General features: G+C 36.6%; 1 protein-coding gene across 12 annotated transcripts in view; it reads right to left on the bottom strand.

Annotated features, from left to right (window-relative positions):
• Nucleotides 1-245: 245 nt before the first annotated feature.
• The window catches only part of LOC138738419 (uncharacterized), a 44,901-nt gene continuing 26,235 nt past the window's right edge, over nt 246-18,911 (bottom strand). For 8 of the 12 annotated variants that reach the window (XM_069888578.1, XM_069888576.1, XM_069888579.1 and 5 more), the window contains 6 exons: nt 18,726-18,830; nt 17,412-17,502; nt 14,429-15,498; nt 8,612-8,669; nt 8,115-8,187; nt 2,035-2,960 (listed from right to left, as the gene is read on the bottom strand). In XM_069888578.1, the coding sequence (XP_069744679.1) occupies nt 2,915-2,960; nt 8,115-8,187; nt 8,612-8,669; nt 14,429-15,498; nt 17,412-17,502; nt 18,726-18,830 (1,443 nt within the window). In that variant the 3' untranslated portion in view covers nt 2,035-2,914. Of the gene's footprint in view, nt 1,155-2,034; nt 2,961-8,114; nt 8,188-8,611; nt 8,670-12,449; nt 12,635-14,428; nt 15,499-17,411; nt 17,503-18,725; nt 18,831-18,911 lie in introns of those variants that run through there. The other 4 variants (XR_011341537.1, XR_011341538.1, XR_011341539.1 and 1 more) reach the window with 4 other exon arrangements.

Raw genomic sequence — 18,911 nt, 5'->3', positions numbered from 1 at the left:
ACTATAAATTTCTTCACATCCATTATTGCCGACTTTTCCACACACACAAGCCTCGCAATATGAGCTTTCTGGAGGAATTCAACCAATCAATCAAAATTTAATCGATTACTAAGCTCCAAATTCTGTGCTCTTCCTATAGCACATACACAAATAAGCTTCCCAAATTTGGTTAACTATCCAGACCTGAGCCCCCAATTTATGCTGCGCCCCACCAGCAGCAACTGAGACACACACAAACAGATGGGTTAAGTTTAACTCAAAATTTATTAACAATTGTCAATTTATTAACAATAAGCCTTCATGACAACTGACATTCATTATGTGTATGTAGAAAAAAAACCCAGACCACAACAGTTCAAGCCCAAAATAAAACCTCAAGTCAGTCATTGAACAGAACAGTTCACCAAATCTGGTCTCCAGGCGTTGATTTCTTAGTTTAGTTGACACAGGTCTTTCAGTTGGATGTGGAGAGGGGTAACTGTTATCACTGCAGACTTACAACCTGGCAGGGGAATACAAAAGACTTTCACGACCACCTCACAAGGCAATTTTCACACAGTGACCTCCTCGTCGCTAACACGAGTCCAGCACCTCCAAAGCCCTTTTTAGGGTTGTCAAGCGACTCTTGCCACACGAAGTCCTCCTCTTGCAAGGGGACTGGAGGACAGGTTGGACACACACACACTCTGGGAGTCAGCGTCGCAAACTACTGTCAGGACAACAGTGCACACAGCTGTCTCCTTTCTTCTAACTGAAGCTGCTGAGTGAGCATGCTGACAAACAGTTCCTCATGGCAGTGCTGGCACCCACGAACATAGCAACTCAGCCTCCTGCCTGCTGAGCACCCACACAGACCGACCATATGACTAACCGCCGACTGTCGTCTGTTCAAACTCAGTGCACTGAGCTCTTCAACTGCCCCAGCATACATCATCAGCTCTCCTAATTGGCAGAGGGATTGACAACAGTAGGCGCACTCTCTACGAGCCCATCGGTTTCAGCGCAGGGCTCTCACACTCATGACAACTATCAATGCTCCCAGCATGTGGCCCTTGCGTTCCCAACAGCTGTTCACTTTCTCAGCATGCTGCTTCAGCAGTTCCCGCTGTATGTGCTCCTCTCTCCGCCGTTGCATATTCAGTCCTGTCTCTGGTCTGGAAATAAAGGTGTTCATGGTCCATAATAATAGGCTTTGTGTGGGGGAAATAACATCTTATGAATTTGAGGGCATGCTAGTAGACAATATCTACAAGGACTTTAGCCATCATCTGCAAAGTAGCCTCATTTTGAACGTTGAAACACAGGTTCCAGGGGGAGTTATAAATGGGATACAAAATGGGCAGAGAGGCAGTGGGTAGTATTAGAGACCTGCGGTCTGCTGCTGGGATCAGTGTTTGAGACTGTTAAAATATTGATCTACTGGGGAAGTGGGCAAGGCGTAAAATATAACTCTGACAAGTGCAAAGAGATGCATTTTTGAAAATGAAACTACAACAGCATATATTTAATGAATTACAGGGCCCTGGGTTCTATAGGGAACAAATACACTTCTGAAAGTTGCAACAAAGGTAGACAAGGGGGTGACGAATGCATATGGTGTGCTCGACTTCATTGGTAGAAGCTTGGAGTACAGAGTGGAGATGCCATGTTTAGGATAAACAAAACATGGATTTGGCCGCAGTTGGACCATCATGGGCAGTTTTACTTCCCATGCCATCAGAAGTTACTGATTAAGCAAGAGGTCAAAAATAAATCAAGAAGCTGTTGCTTGGATCAAGGGCTTGTGTTAATAAAGAATGATCAGATGGGCTGGGGTTGTTTTCCATGGAGCAAAGGAGGTCTAAAGGTAACATGATAGAGGCATACGAAATTATGGAAGACAAATATAAGGTAGGTAGCTAGTGCTCGTTTTCCATGGTGGGGGCATGAGGAAGAGGGTCTAAAACTAGTAGGCATATGTTGCTGTGAAGACTAGAATTATTCTGTATGTACCCACAAGACCATATGCCCTGTTTGGTAGACAATGCAATTACAAACAGATTATTGTATTTATTCAAATTATTTTGCAAGACAAAATGCCCATAATATTAGCATAAAACAAATGTTTGCATTTATCTTTCTAACCTGATAGCTTACCAGTCAAGTCACGTATACCATTTTTCTTGATGGGGATACAACTTTTTTTAAAAATCACTCAATTCTACAGGAGAGACCAGGATATAGTTGTAAATTTTCTTTTATGAAGTTCATAAAACACCAGTAATTGTTAGGCAGTTTCCCTTCACACTGAAACTATACTTTTCCTGAAAGGAAGGTGAAGAGTTTCTGACGGAGGCAACTTTGTTCCATTTTTTTGCTCAGGGTCACCTTGAGTTTGACACTGGAATGGTTATCCAAAAATTTATGATAAAGCAGTCACACAATCATTTCACACATTATATGAATGTGTGTCTTGAGATAATTCAGTAGAAAGGCAACTTATGTGGCCAATAATATTGTCCAACAATCTATTGCATAAAATTCACTTTACCAATTAAAACTCATGACTAAAATGGTGACATTGGTTTCAATGCTACTACCAATACAAGAGGAATTGCAATATTAAAATGCGGCCATACTAAATTAGCACTAAAATGAGTTGGTAAGTAATTTTATACTATAAATGTTCCGTCCAGTTTTTGCAATAATTCATATTCATCAACTAGTAGACAAAAATTGCTGTTTGGCTGGTTATCTGCCCCATAAGTTTTGCATCTCTCCTATTTAAGTTGCACTGTATCACACTTCCAAAGAAAGGAAAGAGAATGAAATAGTTTTTTTTCCTCTGACCATTATGAAAAATGAAGACCATCAAATAATGTGGAAAAAACACATTAGGGTACATTGTGAGCTTCTGCTTCATGAAGCCAGTCAGTCATACTGGTGTGGTCATGTTGTTATAGTCCAGTTGTCTACATACCCTGTTAAGAGAAGAAAATAAATGGAATTATTTTTAAATAACATCCAACAAACATTTTAGGTATTTTGTTTGTTGGGGAAAAAGTTACACATAGAAATTTAAATTTTTTTATAGCTCCAAGTTCCCACTTTGCTATTATTGACAGTCATTGTTTCATGTCACTAAGGAATATGTATTTTAATGGAACACCAAATGAATGAGCAGCATATAAAATCTTAACTTGAAATGAAGAAAATGCTGAATGGAACTCAAGAAGTTAGGCAACATCACTTGGAAAGAAAAAGTTAACACCAGGCCAATAACCTTAAACACAACAGTAAAAATGAAAGAGTATCCTTGAAGCTGCAAATGAGGAAGAAGAGTGGAGACAAACAAAGGGCATTTCTAAATATTCGCGTGGTTCTTCCCACCATACACAGATCCAAACAGTTTTCCAAGGTGAAGGAGCAATTCACTTGCACCTCTTCAATCTTAACATGTTACGTTCTGTGTTCATGACATGGTAGTGTTTCCACAAGGACTGGACAACTGCTTTGTGAAATATCTCCGACACCATCTTTCTATATTGCTCCAATAAAGTCCACAAGTTTGAAGATTATCACCTCATTTCCATCCAGATATGCTGCACCACTCAGCATTCAATATAGAATTTAATAATTTCAGATACTTGGCATTTACGGTTTATGTCAACATTGGTCAAGATTTCCTCTCTGTAACGTTAATTCAGGTTTTCTCTCCATCACCGTTACTTGATCTTCTGAGTATTTCCAACATTTTTATTTATGACTAGCAGGATATGCAGTATTGCCCAGGAAATTAAACCCAATTGTTATCTCCATGAGATGTCATTTGAAAGGCTGAGTTCTAAGCTCTGATCATCTTTAGGAAATGTTTAGACTCTGCTGTGGTGGCTGGCAGCAGCATTTTCAATGGCTGTGAAGCTCGGCAGTAGAAGTATGCCAAGTTTTCCATTGGAACATATCAATGGCATTTCACCTTTCCACTTCTTTTCTCCACAATGTTAGCATATCTCTGACGTGGAGCCAATTACAACTGCATTAATGGAAGAAGACTCAATGTCAACTGAATAACTGAATGCAGCATTTAGTAGGTTGGCTGTAGTAAATGGTGCTGCCCTTTGGTTGGTGGCTTTTGTTCTCATTGGTTGGAGTCTTGCTTGTTCTTTCTCAGCAGACTCTTGTCGTCTTATCCTGGAATCCCTGACGGCAAGAGCATTGAGGCGGGCTTGGTGATGTTCCTCAGTTTCCTGCTCCTTGTTTGTCTAGAGGCCTGAGCACTGAGGCAGGCCTGCTGTTGCTTCGGCCACTTGTTTACCTGAATGTACATTGACACACAGCACTAACTCATTGAGCTGTCCCTGGTGCAAGATCAAAAATGTTTTTGGGAACTTTTGAACTTCATATGACCTTAAAGGTTAAATTCAATGTGGTCATGACATCAAGTGTTGCCATAATTATAGTAAACAATAATGCAAGTCAGTGGAAGCTGATCAAAACATTCAGCATCAAGTGTTACCCCTAATGAACCTCCTTGGACATTTCGAGAGTGCTCCATATTGATTTGCATGGAGAACAGATAAACAAACAGACATACATAAAGGTACAAATATATATTAGACACCAGCAATTGCGATATGCATTTTACCGTTCCAGCATGACCCATTCTCCACTGCTTTTGCACATCTCCCTTTATTTATACATCCCCAGTGTGATCAACTATGATTAATAAGCTTTCATTACTCCGACATCTGGCCAATCTTAGCCTCCATCCATCATGGAAATTCCTTTGGTTCTCTCGTCCTCCCCTCTTTACTGCTTAACACACTTCAGTTTTCTCACTTTTCCATTTTAAAAAGGGTTATCTCCCTGAAATATTAATGTTGTTTCTACCTCTGCAGTTATTCTTGTCTTGCAGAGTAACCCAGCATTAATTTTATTTGGATCACAAGATAAAGGAACTAAGGTAGGCCATTTAGCCCATTGAGTCTGCTCTGCAACTCCACCCTAAGCTAAACTGTTCTCACATCTAGTTCCAAATTCTGGCCTTTCCCCCAGATCAATTGGTACCTTGAGTAATTAGATACTTATCAATCTCCCCCTTAAACTCCCCCAATGATTGGGCCTCCACAACTGTATGTGGGAATGAATTCTACAAATCCACGACCTTCTGGGTAAAGAAATTTCTTCTCATCTCTGTTTTAAGTGGGAACCTTCTAATTCTAACCCTAATGTGACTGTGCCGGCTTGTCTTGGCTCATCCACCCAGGTAAACATCTTGTTCACATCTACTCGCTCCAACCCTTTCAGCATTCAAAATGTCTCTATGAGACCCTCTCCCATTCTTCTATATTCCAATGAATACTGTCCAAGACCTGCTAAACGTTCCTCGTATGTTAACCCTTGCATGCCAGGAATAATCCTGGTAAATCTTCTCTGTACTCTCTACAACATCAGTACATTCCTTCTAAGATAAGGGGCCCAAAACTGCACACAGTTCTCCAAATAGGTCTCACCAGTGCCCCATAGAGCCTTGTCAACACCTCATTATTCTTATACATTATTTCTCTCGAAATGAATGACCACATAGCATTCACTTTCTTTACTGCTAATCCAACCTGGTGGTTAACCTTGAAGTTATCCTGCACGAGGACCCCCAAGTCCCTTGGCACTTCCAAATTTTGAATTTTTTGCCCATCCAAATAATAATCTGCCTGTTTATTTCCTCTTCCAAAATTTACAACTCCCCATATATTTTTCAACTTTGTATCTCATCTGCCATTTCTTTGCCCACTCTCCTAACCTGTCCAAGTCTCTCTGTAAACTTTCGGTTTCTTCAACATTTCCTACTCAGGGTGGGGTTGCAAAGCATGATGGCTTGAGGGTAGGAGGTGGAACGAAGATTCTCCTGGGGGAAAAATTTTCAAAGCCTGAAAATAAATATTTTAAAAATAATCTACAGATATTAAAAACCCCTGAAAGCTACCTGTAATGTGCTGGACATGGCTGGTAGAGGAAAGAGGACAGAAAAAACCAAGTTAACAGTGATTTAAAAAAATGAAGAGAATGGAGAATGTATAGCCTGGGACTCAGGTACCAAAGCCTCCACAGATGACGCAGGTGATGATGGCCTTCCTGAATCCCCAAGCAGCACCACTTCCCTGGGGAACCGAGGAAGATGGTGCTGGAGCAGTTCCGATCTCTCTGGAGGAATACCAGAACGCCATGTGCATTTTCGAAGGATTACCACCACGCATGCTCGAAAAGGACAAGCTTCTGACCAGAGACTTGATAGTGCCATGTCTAGCGCTGGCAGAATGGAGGAACTACAACTTGGGAAACATTTTCTTTGACAGGTAGTGACAGAAGAAAAAGGAAACCAAGAGGAATCAGATGAAGATGAAGAGTTTGAAGAAAGTCAGTGCAATATAAAAATCTTTCTTTACCAATGATGGGGCAATATCAGATTTTAAGAGTAGATATACAGAGTATTAGAAGTGATGCGAAGGGTGTCAGAAAGACATGAGTATGTTGTATAAGTCAATAAAGTTAAAGAAAAAGTCCAAAGAGAGGAATTGGATGTGCAGATTGTTAAAAATGAAGTGAATATTTTGTATGGACAGAGTTGAAAGGGTTGAAACACCTGGGAATGTTTGGGAAATACAGAGGAAAGAATTGTTGGAAAAAGATTGATTGTTGGAAAATCATAGCGCAAAATAATGTAAAGATTGTTGGTCTTGAAGATTCTGAAGGCAGTGAAAATCTTGTGAAATTTTTTTTAGAAATTGATTCCTAAAGTTCTGGGTGAAGAAAATTTTCCTAACGTAATTGAATTAGAGAGAGGACATAGGAGGAAACCATTGCCAACTCAACCACCAGGGCTGTATTAGTTAATTGCTTACGTTATCAAGGTAAAGAAAGAATTCTGAAAATTGCAGTTGTGACAGAGTATATAGATATGTTTTTGGGAGATAAATTGGGAAAGGTTTGTTAGAGTAGGTCATATACAAACACTTTAAAACAGGTCTTATTTGAAATACTGGAGCCCTGCTAATGCTAGGCATATCGGTTCCACAGCTTTTGAAAGAGCTTTGAAGAGTGCTCAAGAGACTTCACTCATGGATTGTTGTTTACAAAAGGCAACAGATGAAAGATCTTGTTGGAGCTGCAGATTGTCTGGAAGAGAACGTGCTGTTCTAAGAGGGGTTTTGCAAGCAGAGAGAATCAACAGGCTTTCTCTCGAAGAGTGAGAGAGAGAAGCTAGGACTGGAACAGGACAAGCTGGCAAGCTTATGGAAAGCCCCATTTGGAAGATGGCCTGGTCAAAGCCCTTGTGGTTCATGCAAGAGGAGGGGACTGGTTGTCTAATGTTTCACATGGAATAAGAGAAACAAAGAAGAACTCCGTGGTGGCCTGAAAGAAAGAGGTTATCATCTGGAAAACCCTGAAGGGGCAAATTTCATCAGCAAGTCTCTGAAGTGGCTGATGGAAGTACATCAGTTGTAGATGTCCTGGAACAACAAATCTCTCTCTAAAAACCAAGAAGAACCTTCCTGAGCTGTAACCATTTACATTTCAAGCACCAAAGCCTGGTGAACTTTATAAATGTTAAATTCTGTGCACAGTATAAGAATTGCTTGCAACCAGTGAACTTGGAGGAATGAGAAGTGAAATTGGACTGTGAACCGAAGAACTTTTCTCAACTTACACACACATTACATAAACGTGCGCTTAGAATTAGAAGGGGGTTAAGTTAGGCTAGTTAAGCCAATAGTAATAAGTTAAAGTTTGATTCCATTTTCAAGTTTAAAGATAATTAAAATAAACTTTTGTTTAAGTAACCCTTTGTCTTGGTGAATATCTATTACTGCTGGGTTTTGGGGTTCTTTGGGCTCATAACAACATACAGAAGCGGAGTCTGCTGCTCCCACCCATAAAACTTCATCTGACAGATGGCAAAGCAATTGAACTGGTTTTACATTATTAAAAGCTGGTAATTTCACATATCAATCACCAAAATGACATACACCTCCAGCGAGATCAGTACAACCATCGTCTAATTTCTTCAGAGATGGCAGGTCATTTGTAATGGAGTTTAATAACCACATGCAAAATAAAATAAATACTTCATTGCTTACCTCTTTCGAGGTCTGGGTGATAAACTAAGAATCACAGTATTTTGAGAACCATTTATTCTGGGTAAAACAAGAGCTGAAAAACAAAAGGATAAATTTTCCAATTAAAGAGACTACTGTAGAAAAACAAATAGCACCAGGACTTTGCATAAATAGAACAGTTAATACAGGTACTTAATATACATTATAGACAAATCAACCCATTGATTTTCTGAGCACGTATTCTGCATAATAAAGTCAAAACTATTCTGTATAGTTCTGTACAAAGCTCTCTGCAATTGACATTTGGTAAGAGTCAACTGTCATTTTTGAATTCTGTGATCAAGGTAATTTCACAACTGAAGAATATTTATATAACATTATGAACATCGCAACCCAGTTACTATTTTTCAACAATAAACCACAATATTTCATGAGTTAAAGGAAATTAAATTCAATTCATGTGCAATTAAGTGGACAGATATTAACCACAGAGTCGGACTATCATACATGATACATACCAGAATTAGAGTAGAGTCCATGATCTTTCCATTTACTAAATTCAACAGCAGAAATTTTCTGCAAAATGTAAAACATTGTTAAGAGAACTGGTCACAAAATGGGCTGAATTGTACAAGTCATTGCCACTGTTACAGAGTACATCATTAATTATATCACTGACAGAATAGCTCCAGAAAGAATGCAGGTGACAACTTAAGTCAGTACTTTTGAAAGACACAATTAAATGCTAGGCCATGGCTTTTCTCCAAAATCTGAGTTGTTATTTTAAAAGAATAAAAAACCTTAACATAACATTTAGTATAATAAAAATAAATATCCAGCTAACATCTGCAATGTAAACATTTGAAACCACAAAATATTTTTTCTCCATACCACATGACTTTCAGAAAAGGATGCATTAGTTGTTCCAAGATTAACCATGAGCATTCAAGTTAAAGACATGAAATTGAATGTCAAAGAGGAAAGGATGAATTATTTTTTTTCTGTTCTGCAAAAGTAGTAACATTTTTAAGAAACAAAGGACCCTTTCCTCTTTGCAGCACATCATAATACATCTAAATACAATAATGGTCCTACCTCCACATCAATGTAACTTCCTCTAATTTTAACCACATCCATTGTGATGCCATCAAACAGATTTCCCCCACCCCCAGAATTCCAGAGACTAATCCTTCTACTCAATTGTACTTTTCCATCTCCACTAATAACCAAATCCCTTCTCTCAATACTTTCCCATACCCCATCATCCAAGAGTCAAATTTTGTTTCGAAAGGCGAAGTAACAATTCATTTATTTATTCCTATTTAGCATACAATGTCGTAGTCACCATACTTATGAAAAACAGATTGGGTGGCCAATTTGCAGAATAACCAGTCTTGGCTTCCACTAGCTTGCCACTTTAATTCTCCCTCCCAATCCAGGTGGGTCCAATAAAGCCCAAAACTTAAAAGGACTAAATCTTACTCTCCAACTTGATACGCACCATCACGATTTAATATTAACTTTCATATAAACAGCCTTTCTTGTATGTATCAGAACCAGCTAGTTTTGATGAAAAGCTATTAGGCTAAAAACATCAACTGTTATGAGCATTGTTTGGCCCGAGTATTTCCAACATTCACTGGTTTCAGAGTTTTGGCAATAAAAAATATTTTATTTAATATAAAACCACCAACAAACTTAATCCAAATATATGTTTTATTTTTAAAAAATTTAAAAAAAGCGAAAACCCGCCCCCCCCCCCCCCCAACAAACTAAAAGAAAAACAGGGACAAGGAAACAACAGGAGTACTTCACGTTCCGATACTTTTAAAATATATATTAAATAGACTTACAAGAGAAAGGAATGATATTTATCTCTTAAATTATAAGTAATTTTCTCATAGAATACAACTCCAAACTTCTGTATGCCATCTATCCATTCCCAAATCAATATATGACTTCCAAGTTATAGCAATACATTTTCTAGCTATTGCCAAGGCAATTTGAACAAATTTTACTTGATACATTATCAATTTTAATTTAGATTTAATTCCTCTAACATCTCCCAGTAAAACTAACATTTGGATCCTGTGGGAATCTTACTCCAATCATCCGTTCTAATAAATTACCTAAATCAAGCCAAAAAAAAAATACCAACTTCTTGTCCACATCTAAAACATAAATCTAAATATAATTCATATTATGCAACTTTTATGGTGTTAAATTATAACCTAAGAATAAAATTATATTCAACTGATATCTCACATTTATTGTACTTTTCATACTCTCTCTACATATCTGAATCCATCCATGTTCATCTATTTGCTTATTCAAATCTACCTCCCATGTATGTCTTGATTTTAAACTCTTTTTTGAGCCTTCTTTTGTAATAATCTGTACATCTCTGAAATGAATTTCTTTATATCCCTCGTACTTGAATCTACTTGTTTCTCCACTGGTAATACAAAATCTTGACCAAAAATTCCACAAAAAAATCTCAACTTGATAATTAAAAAATGTTGTATTTTCCAATATCTTAAACTTTTCTTTCATTCTACTAAAAGTAATACATTTTCTGGCTTCAAAACAATCTTTAATTTTCTTAATACCATAATTTTGCAAATTTAAATTTCCATAGAAAGTGGAATAAAACTATTTTGAAATAAAAGTGTTCTTCCAGACATTAAACCTCATTATCAATTTTATTCCAAAGTTCAATTAAATGTTTCAGCATAGGTGTTTCTTTATTTCCTATTAACAATATTGCTTTTATATATAAAATGTTGTGGATGTTTCTCTTATTTTTTAAAGTTCAATATTTACCCACGCTGGAACATCAGTTAACTTGTACAATACATTAATAAATCTCAACTGTGCTGCTTTATAATAATTTGTAAAATTAGGGAGCCGTAAACCTCCTAAATCATATTTCCATGTCAATTTCTCCAAAGAAACCCTTGTCATTTTTCCTTTCCATAAACATTTTCAAACACAAACATTTAATTCCCTAAAAATTTTTCTGTGGAATTGAAATCAATTGAAATATTGTAAGAGAGGGAAAACATTCATCTCAACACAATTTACTCAAAGTAATTTTTATAAATTCTTTAATGAAGATAAAGAATTTAATTTAAATCATTTTGTCAAATCCCATTACACACGAATACCTATTTTATTCCAAGATCTGGCCATCTAGATTCAATTATTTCCTTACATTTCTGATAACCCCATTAACTAAAGAATTTCACTTTTCTCCCAATTAATTTTATATCCCGATATGTCTCCATATTCTTTTATCCTAATTTTGTTGCAAAGAATTTAAAGGGTCTGTAAAATAAATTAAACCATCATCTGCAAAGAAATTTATTTTATATTCTTGCTTCACCTTAATACGCAATCTTTGAATCTTTACTTAGCAATAGAATCATTAGCTGAATTAATTAAAAAAAAAGCTGGTGACAATGGGCAAACTAGTCTACTTGATCTTATTAATTCAAGAGATGATGAATCTGTCCATTTGTCATCACCTTTACCATAGGTTTTTTTTATACAACATTCTAACCCAATCTATAAACATTGAACCCAATTTACATTTCTCTAAAACTTTAAAGAGGAAATCCCATTGTAATCTATCAAATGCCTTTTCAGCATCCAGTCAATGCCACTCTCAGGTCTCCCCTTTTTGAACCAAATGCATCAAACTAAGAGGCCTCGCTACATTATCTGCAGATTTCTGATCCTTAACAAATCCAGCATGATCCATATGTATTAATTTTGGTAAATATTTTGCCAATCTATTTGCTAATATTTTAGCTAACCTTTTATAATCAACATTTAATAATGAAATTGGTCGATAAAATGCTGCTTTCATTGGATCTCTATCTTTTTTCGGAATTACTGTAATAATTGCAATTAAACAGGATTCCAGCAGAGAATGTACCTTCATAGCGTAATTTAACACCTCCATAAATGAAGATAAAGAGATCTTTAAATCTTATAAAATTCTACACTAAATCCATCTTCTCTTGGTGATTTGTTATTTTGCATTGAACTCATTACCTCACTAATTTCCTTTGCCCTAAATACTTTCAAATTGTTCTGCTCCCTATCATTCAGTCTAGGTAAAGTAATTTGAGATAAAAACTTGTCAGTCTTATTTTCATCATGTACTGATTCCAAATGATAGAATTCAAAATAAAGTTTATTTCTTGAAGATTTTTAGATATTTAAACTTGTTTCCCTTTGCATAAAGATGGTTTTTATACAAAATGTTTTTCTGACTACATCAGAGCATGAAGTTGAACAATGCCAATCCTTCATCCAGATACATTTATTCAATAGGTCACAATATTTTACCCTTTGATCCTAGCAGTATTGTAGACCCAACAAAATGCCACCTGTAAACTCTGTAACTCTCAGCAGAGGACGATCTAAGCCATGATGTTTGAGACAAGCATCAAATGTGCACTCAATTCACCAACAGTTTCCTTCAGAGTTTTAATCCATTTCCCATGATGGGCAGCTGATGTGATGGTGTAGTTCTGGAAAAAAAACGACCATGACTTCGAACTTGATAAAACATTTGATAAAGTCCCGAGTTCCTGAATATTGCACTTATGGCCACATATTGTTTGACAATATAACTTGATACTGATGTGCTCATGAAGTTAACATGAAGTATTCTACCAATTTCATGCGCAACAGCTTTCGCGAAACACCCTTATCTCCAACTATGTATATAGTGTTCAGTAATCTTTGTGGTTGCTGGCCCGATAGATGCAGCAACTGGGCCCAGCTGTGACATAATATTCAGCAAGAGCTCCCCTGGCTTTGAGATGATTGGAAATTCAGGCAACCATATTAAGGATATCCAATATTATCAGCTTAATCCACCCATCCTGCAATCTCCCAAAGTAAGAACCTCAGGGCGGCATGGTTAGCATAGCGGGTAGTGCAACGCTGTTATAGCACCAGCAATCTGGACCGGATTCAAATCCTGCACTGTCCGTAAGGAGTTTATACATGGGTTTCCTCCTGGTGCTCTGGTTTCCCCTCACCGTTCAAAACATTCCTGAGGTTGTTGGTCAACTGGGCGTCATGGGCCGAAAGGACCTGTTACTGTACTTAATTTAATTGAGAACCAATTTTCAAGAGTCATAACAATGAAGCATTTCATCATCACAAGTATCTAAGAAGAGATTTTAAAAACTTTAAATTGACCTCCAGTCAGGATAATTGGTCTTTTAAGTTAGGTCACAATAGACTGAACAGTCAAATAAGTTCCACATTTCAGAAATGCAGTTTGTGATGGCAGGCTATTAAATCACCATCTCAGACTAGTCCAGTCTCAGCAGGCCCCAGTGTCCTACCAGTAGAAAGTATAACACTGAATTATATCAGACCATTTGCAGCCTACACTGCTCTTTTACTGTTCATGCAGCTCAGAGAGAATCAAACACACACTTCTGTCCTAACACAAATTACTTCACTGATGAAGCTCTCAGGACAATCAAAGCAATTTTGTTAATTCATAGAGGTTACTGTTCATCTCAGTAATTAATGTTCCAATGGATAAAATATATAAAGAAAATTATTTCATAGCAGACTCCAATTTTAGATAGAAAATTAGTTAAAAGACTTCATCAAGATAGCTAAAGACCATCCAGGACAATGTAGCTCACTTGACTGTTACCCTAAATTCCATTAAAAATGTTTTTTCCCAACTCGACAACAAACACACAGTGGCTGCCATTGACAAAATGTACTGCAGTTATTTATATAGGCTCCTGCAACAACATCAGCCAAATCCTCCAGCTTGACAACAATGGCAACAGGATCAGAATGCTGCCACCTTCTTGCTAATCCACTGTCACTGCATTTTAACCCTGGACCTGCCTCTCAACACCACTGTGGGAATACCTTCACCAGAAGAAAAGCAGTAACTCAACACAAGTCAAAGCAAAAAAAAAAAAGGCTTTCCCAACACTTCTTTAATAATTTCTAAATGACTCAACAGCAGGATGGAAACCCACAAGGCCTCAAGGTTTGTCAGTAAGTAGTGAGGGCACAGCAAAAAAAAAAAGCTGAATATCTTACAATAAAATTCTTGCATGTCTTCAGCTCAAACTTTTGAATCCTATCACACAAAGGTCCAAGAGGTGGTAGTGTTAGCCATGCAACTTACAGTCTAATCCACGTTCAGAATGACAAAACAAAAATAGTGGGCACTCCATCAGTTTTGATGTTTCTATGTCAATAATTACATTTTACTAAAATCCATCAATACTTAACACAAAATCAGAGAACCTTATTTAATAGATCACTTTGACAATCACCTCTTTAGCTTGCTTGTTTCTTGGAGAATAAAATCCACTCATCTGTGTGCAATGGTAAACCTGCTTTTGTAATAAAGTGTTCGGCATCAACATGTCCTGATTACTTTGCTTTGAACTTGAAGACTCTGGCAAAGAACGAAATCTCTTCAGTGGCAATCGTGAAGTTTCCTTAGCTTGATCAATACATGCAGCCCGTTTTCTTGATAACTGGAAAGGTGAGCATATAATATTGCTCATGGAATTCATCTCTTTATTGCAGAAAGAATGGAAAGTTAATATATCAGGGCATCCCATTGTAGCTGGAAAGCACAATGAACTCTGAACCAAGCTTTGATACACTGATTCAAATGCATCCATTTCTTTTACTTTAGTTTTAAATAGGTTCTGCACAGAATGGAACTTGGATGGAACAGATGCAGAGGAAATAAAATGCTTCAGTTTATTCCTTTCACTGGTTTGTAGCACAGTCCGTAAAGGCGTACCAACAGTATGGGTAAACATCTCCAGATTATCTCGTGAGGTTTTGTAATCTTTTGGAGAAATTGCTTTGTCCTGCAATTGTTTGATTTCAGTACAAGGTTTTAATTCTGTAATAGAATGATATCTTGGCCTCTTTAATTTCTGGACATTCATCCAGCTTTTATTTTTTATTCTACTTAGAGTTGAGTTTAACTTTGATTTTGATGCATTGAACTGAAGTCGTTGATAATGTTTTATTAATCTTGAGGCAACCTGCATCTTATAGGAACGATTAAGTAAATGACTAATTGAAGCTACCATAGTTGGATAAATATCAATAAGCGTAATATCACTCAAACCAGAAGAATCAGCAAGAGTTGGAGTTAGTTCAACACTAGTGGATGTGGTTTCTCCCAAATTCATCGCATCACACCCGCTCTCCTCAAGCTGATGCGAATTAAGTTCTGTGCTATTAAGTAAGCAAGGTGGCTTCACCAACGTTTGGCTGGAGGACAGTGGTGCAATATTTGAAATATCTTGGTTATCAGGACGAGGTTTTGAAGAATGATTTAATTCTTTAAAAGTAGTATCCGGAAAGCCATCACTGCAATCTAAAGACAAAGAAATCAATGACTTAAGAATACACAATTTAATACAGGTTGAGTACCCCTTATTCAAAATCCTAAACTTTTTGAGCACCAACATGATGCCACAGTGGAAAATTCTACACTTGCGCATGTGGGGCTCTGACACTCTGTTGGTGCCAGTTTGTTAACCAATATCACCACCAGACCTACATGCAGTACTCACTGTACATTTTGCTTGATCTCTGCTCTGTGGTTCAAAGATATTGTTGAAAATGACCAATGGTGAAACAGCCAAAATGGTTCTGAATACAAAATATTATTTTCATGTGAAATCTGAAATTCATCACCTAAAATGTCATGTTTGAGTGTAACATGACCAGCAATATTGTGTTGAAATAATGTACTGTAACCTTTTGATTGAAAAGCAGCATCTTAGGTGGAGATTGAAAGCCTCCTGTTGTTTGAACACCTGATACAGGGATTCTGCTGACGCGACTGTGCTGCCCGATGACCCTAAACACATTATTCCAAAATCTGAAAAAATCCAAAATCAAAAACGCTTCTGATCCCACGTATTTTGGATAAGGAGTACTCAACCTGTAAGGGATATTAACATCACCAAGAAACATTAAAACATTAGGTAAACCAATTTAGTAGAAACAGTAATTAAGATGTTCTCGGATTACCAAAATAAATAAATGATTTGACGAACAAATTTCAGTTGGAAATCAATCTGCTTAGAAGTACTGCAAAATTTTAATCAATATATTTTATGTTAAAAGACATTATTGAGGAAAAAAAGAGCATATTTACACATGACAATTGTTTCTTTCCTGTTTAATAGATAGAGCAAATATAAATTAATCTTTAAGCCCTCAAAACCAACATTGAATTACAAATTTAAAAAAAAAAATTCCAAATGTACATATGCATTACAAAATTAATAAATAAAAATGAGAGCAGGAATCTGTCAGATCAACCAGAATTGGGGTTCTATAGTGCATTTAGTGTTGTTGCCTCTTAGCCCCAGGACCTGGGTTCAACTCTGGTCTTGCAAACCATCTGTATGGAGTTCTCTCCATGGCCATGTGGATTTCCTCTAGATTCACAACTTCTCCTGAGTAAAGGTAATGGTAAGATGAATCACAAGTAGGGGGTATTAAGGGGCATGTATAAAAGAAAACGCTGTAGGGATCCTGAGTGGCCTGCACCAGATGGGGCAAACTGACTCCTTCTGTGATATTACAAGAATAAATTCAACAGAATGGAATAGTAAAAACACAAAGCTGCAGAAATTCAGCAGTTCAAGCAGGGTCCTTTATAAAGCACGGTAAAAATACAAAGGTGACGTTTTGGGCTTGAGTCCTTCATTAAGGCATAGTCCTTGGTGTACAACCAGAGCTGCCCAGCTTTTTCTTTTGAGTTAGAAGCTTCCTGCAAATAAAAAGGATCTGATTTTTGTTTTCTTAAAAGGCACTAAAATATATTTTAATGCCAGAATCAAAATTAATTGAGGCTTGACTTAACTATCCAACAAAGAGTAACTGCATTCCCATGGTGTCCAAAATAAATCTACTCAATAGGAGTTCAGCACACATATAGAGTGTGGAAATTTCAACCTATAATGGTGTCCATTATCAGGCATTCATTTGTAATTAGATAGTGTGCAATACAACTCATTTGAATGCATGATATTTAAAGCACCTTTGTGACCGTTCAGCACCCAATGATATTTCAAAGCACAACCATCCATTATAGTTTTGATTTTTGGTGTACAATGTTTCCTTTGACGAAGCATCAATACTAAAGATATTAAATGGAAATCACTTTTGAAAATAAGATTATTTAAAACAATGTAAACAGAATAAAAATACATGACACTGAAAAATAAATAAAATTAATTCTATTACAATTCTTGGTAATAAAATCACACTTACCATTATAATTATGTGATGAACCAATTTTCAATTTTGACAAGGGTGTAAATATGATCAATGGATTGTCTTTAGTCCTCCCTACACATTCCACCTTTAAAAAGATTTAATAGTTGAAAGAATTTAATACTTAATGTTCATGGGGGAAAAAATAACACTGATCAGCCGTCCCCAACAATGCAAGTTCATACAACTTCAGAAGAGGCAGTCATTCTGTCCCTTGTGACTGCTCTATCATTCAAATAGATCACAGCTGATGCTTGACCATAACATCATTTTCCCATATTCCAAAATTCCCCTATTCCAGAAGAGATCACGAGCCTCTTTTCTAAGACAGCAACTTCTGATTCTTGACAATCCAGCCAGAGGAAATATCATCCCTGTGCTAATCCATCTGGCCCAAGAAGAATTTTGTGTTTCACTGAGTTCTCATTTTTCTCAATTCTGGATCTTAAACCAGCTGCATTTTTTTCCAGCTATCTTAATAGCGCAGCTCTCAATGCATATTTCAAGGCATTTTCATTCCACCCCTGTCAAATTCAATGTCAGTATTGATTTATAAGGAGTGAATTAAGATATTTGCAAAATCATCTGTGAGTAACTCTCACCTCAAATATCCCTCAACACACTGCAGAATAGTGGAAAAAAAAATCATAAAATCAATTGGAGGCCATCAAGTTCTCATTGAGAAAACAATTCAGATGGGCCAAACTGACTCCTTCTGTGATATTACAAGAGTAAATTCAACAGAAAGGAATAGTAAAAACACAAAGCTGCAGAAATTCTTTGACTCATTCTCAGTTTCATTCTTTGACCCTCACAACAAAATCTTTCTATAATAATTTATCCAATGACAATTCTAAAACCACCACTGAATGTCCTTTTTCCACCTTTGTGTCACCACTGATTTGACAGCGACGAAATGCAGAATTATTTACAAAATCAAATGAATAAAATCTTAAAATCACCTTTAAAAATGGTCAACAAACTGCTTACATTTTAAAAATTGGCCACAAAGCCCTGTAGAGTGGAATTGCCATTTTGGCTGGTATTCATTATATTGGGAAAGTCAATAATAATCCCAGAGATTGAAATCCCACAGACATAGATGTGATTAAAGGGTGTATTAAGATTGAACTACTATAGTAAAATAACAAATTAACATTAATTTAGTTCATTAAAACGTCAGATTTGCAACGTTGTTGATTTACAATAAGATTTTACTCGTACTGCATCTTGATTTCTTAATTTCACACAATATTTACTAATAGTATAATTGCCATTACGTTCCACAATGTAAATATGAATGTCACTCACCACAACTTGTTTTTCAAGATTTGAGTTGCTAGTAGCCAGCATGTCAACAGCAATCTCATATTTATCACCCACATTCATGTTTCCCATGGAAACAAAAGTTTGTAACTATATTGAAAAAAGCACAGATTATTGCCCTTATAAATTTCACACTAATCTAAAATATGCTCATCAAGCACAATCATATTA

The sequence above is a fragment of the Narcine bancroftii genome, chromosome 7 (assembly GCF_036971445.1).
Source record: "Narcine bancroftii isolate sNarBan1 chromosome 7, sNarBan1.hap1, whole genome shotgun sequence".
NCBI lineage: Eukaryota > Metazoa > Chordata > Chondrichthyes > Torpediniformes > Narcinidae > Narcine > Narcine bancroftii.
The sequence above is the reverse complement of the archived record's forward strand: the minus strand, read 5'-3'. Positions and strand labels throughout refer to the sequence as shown.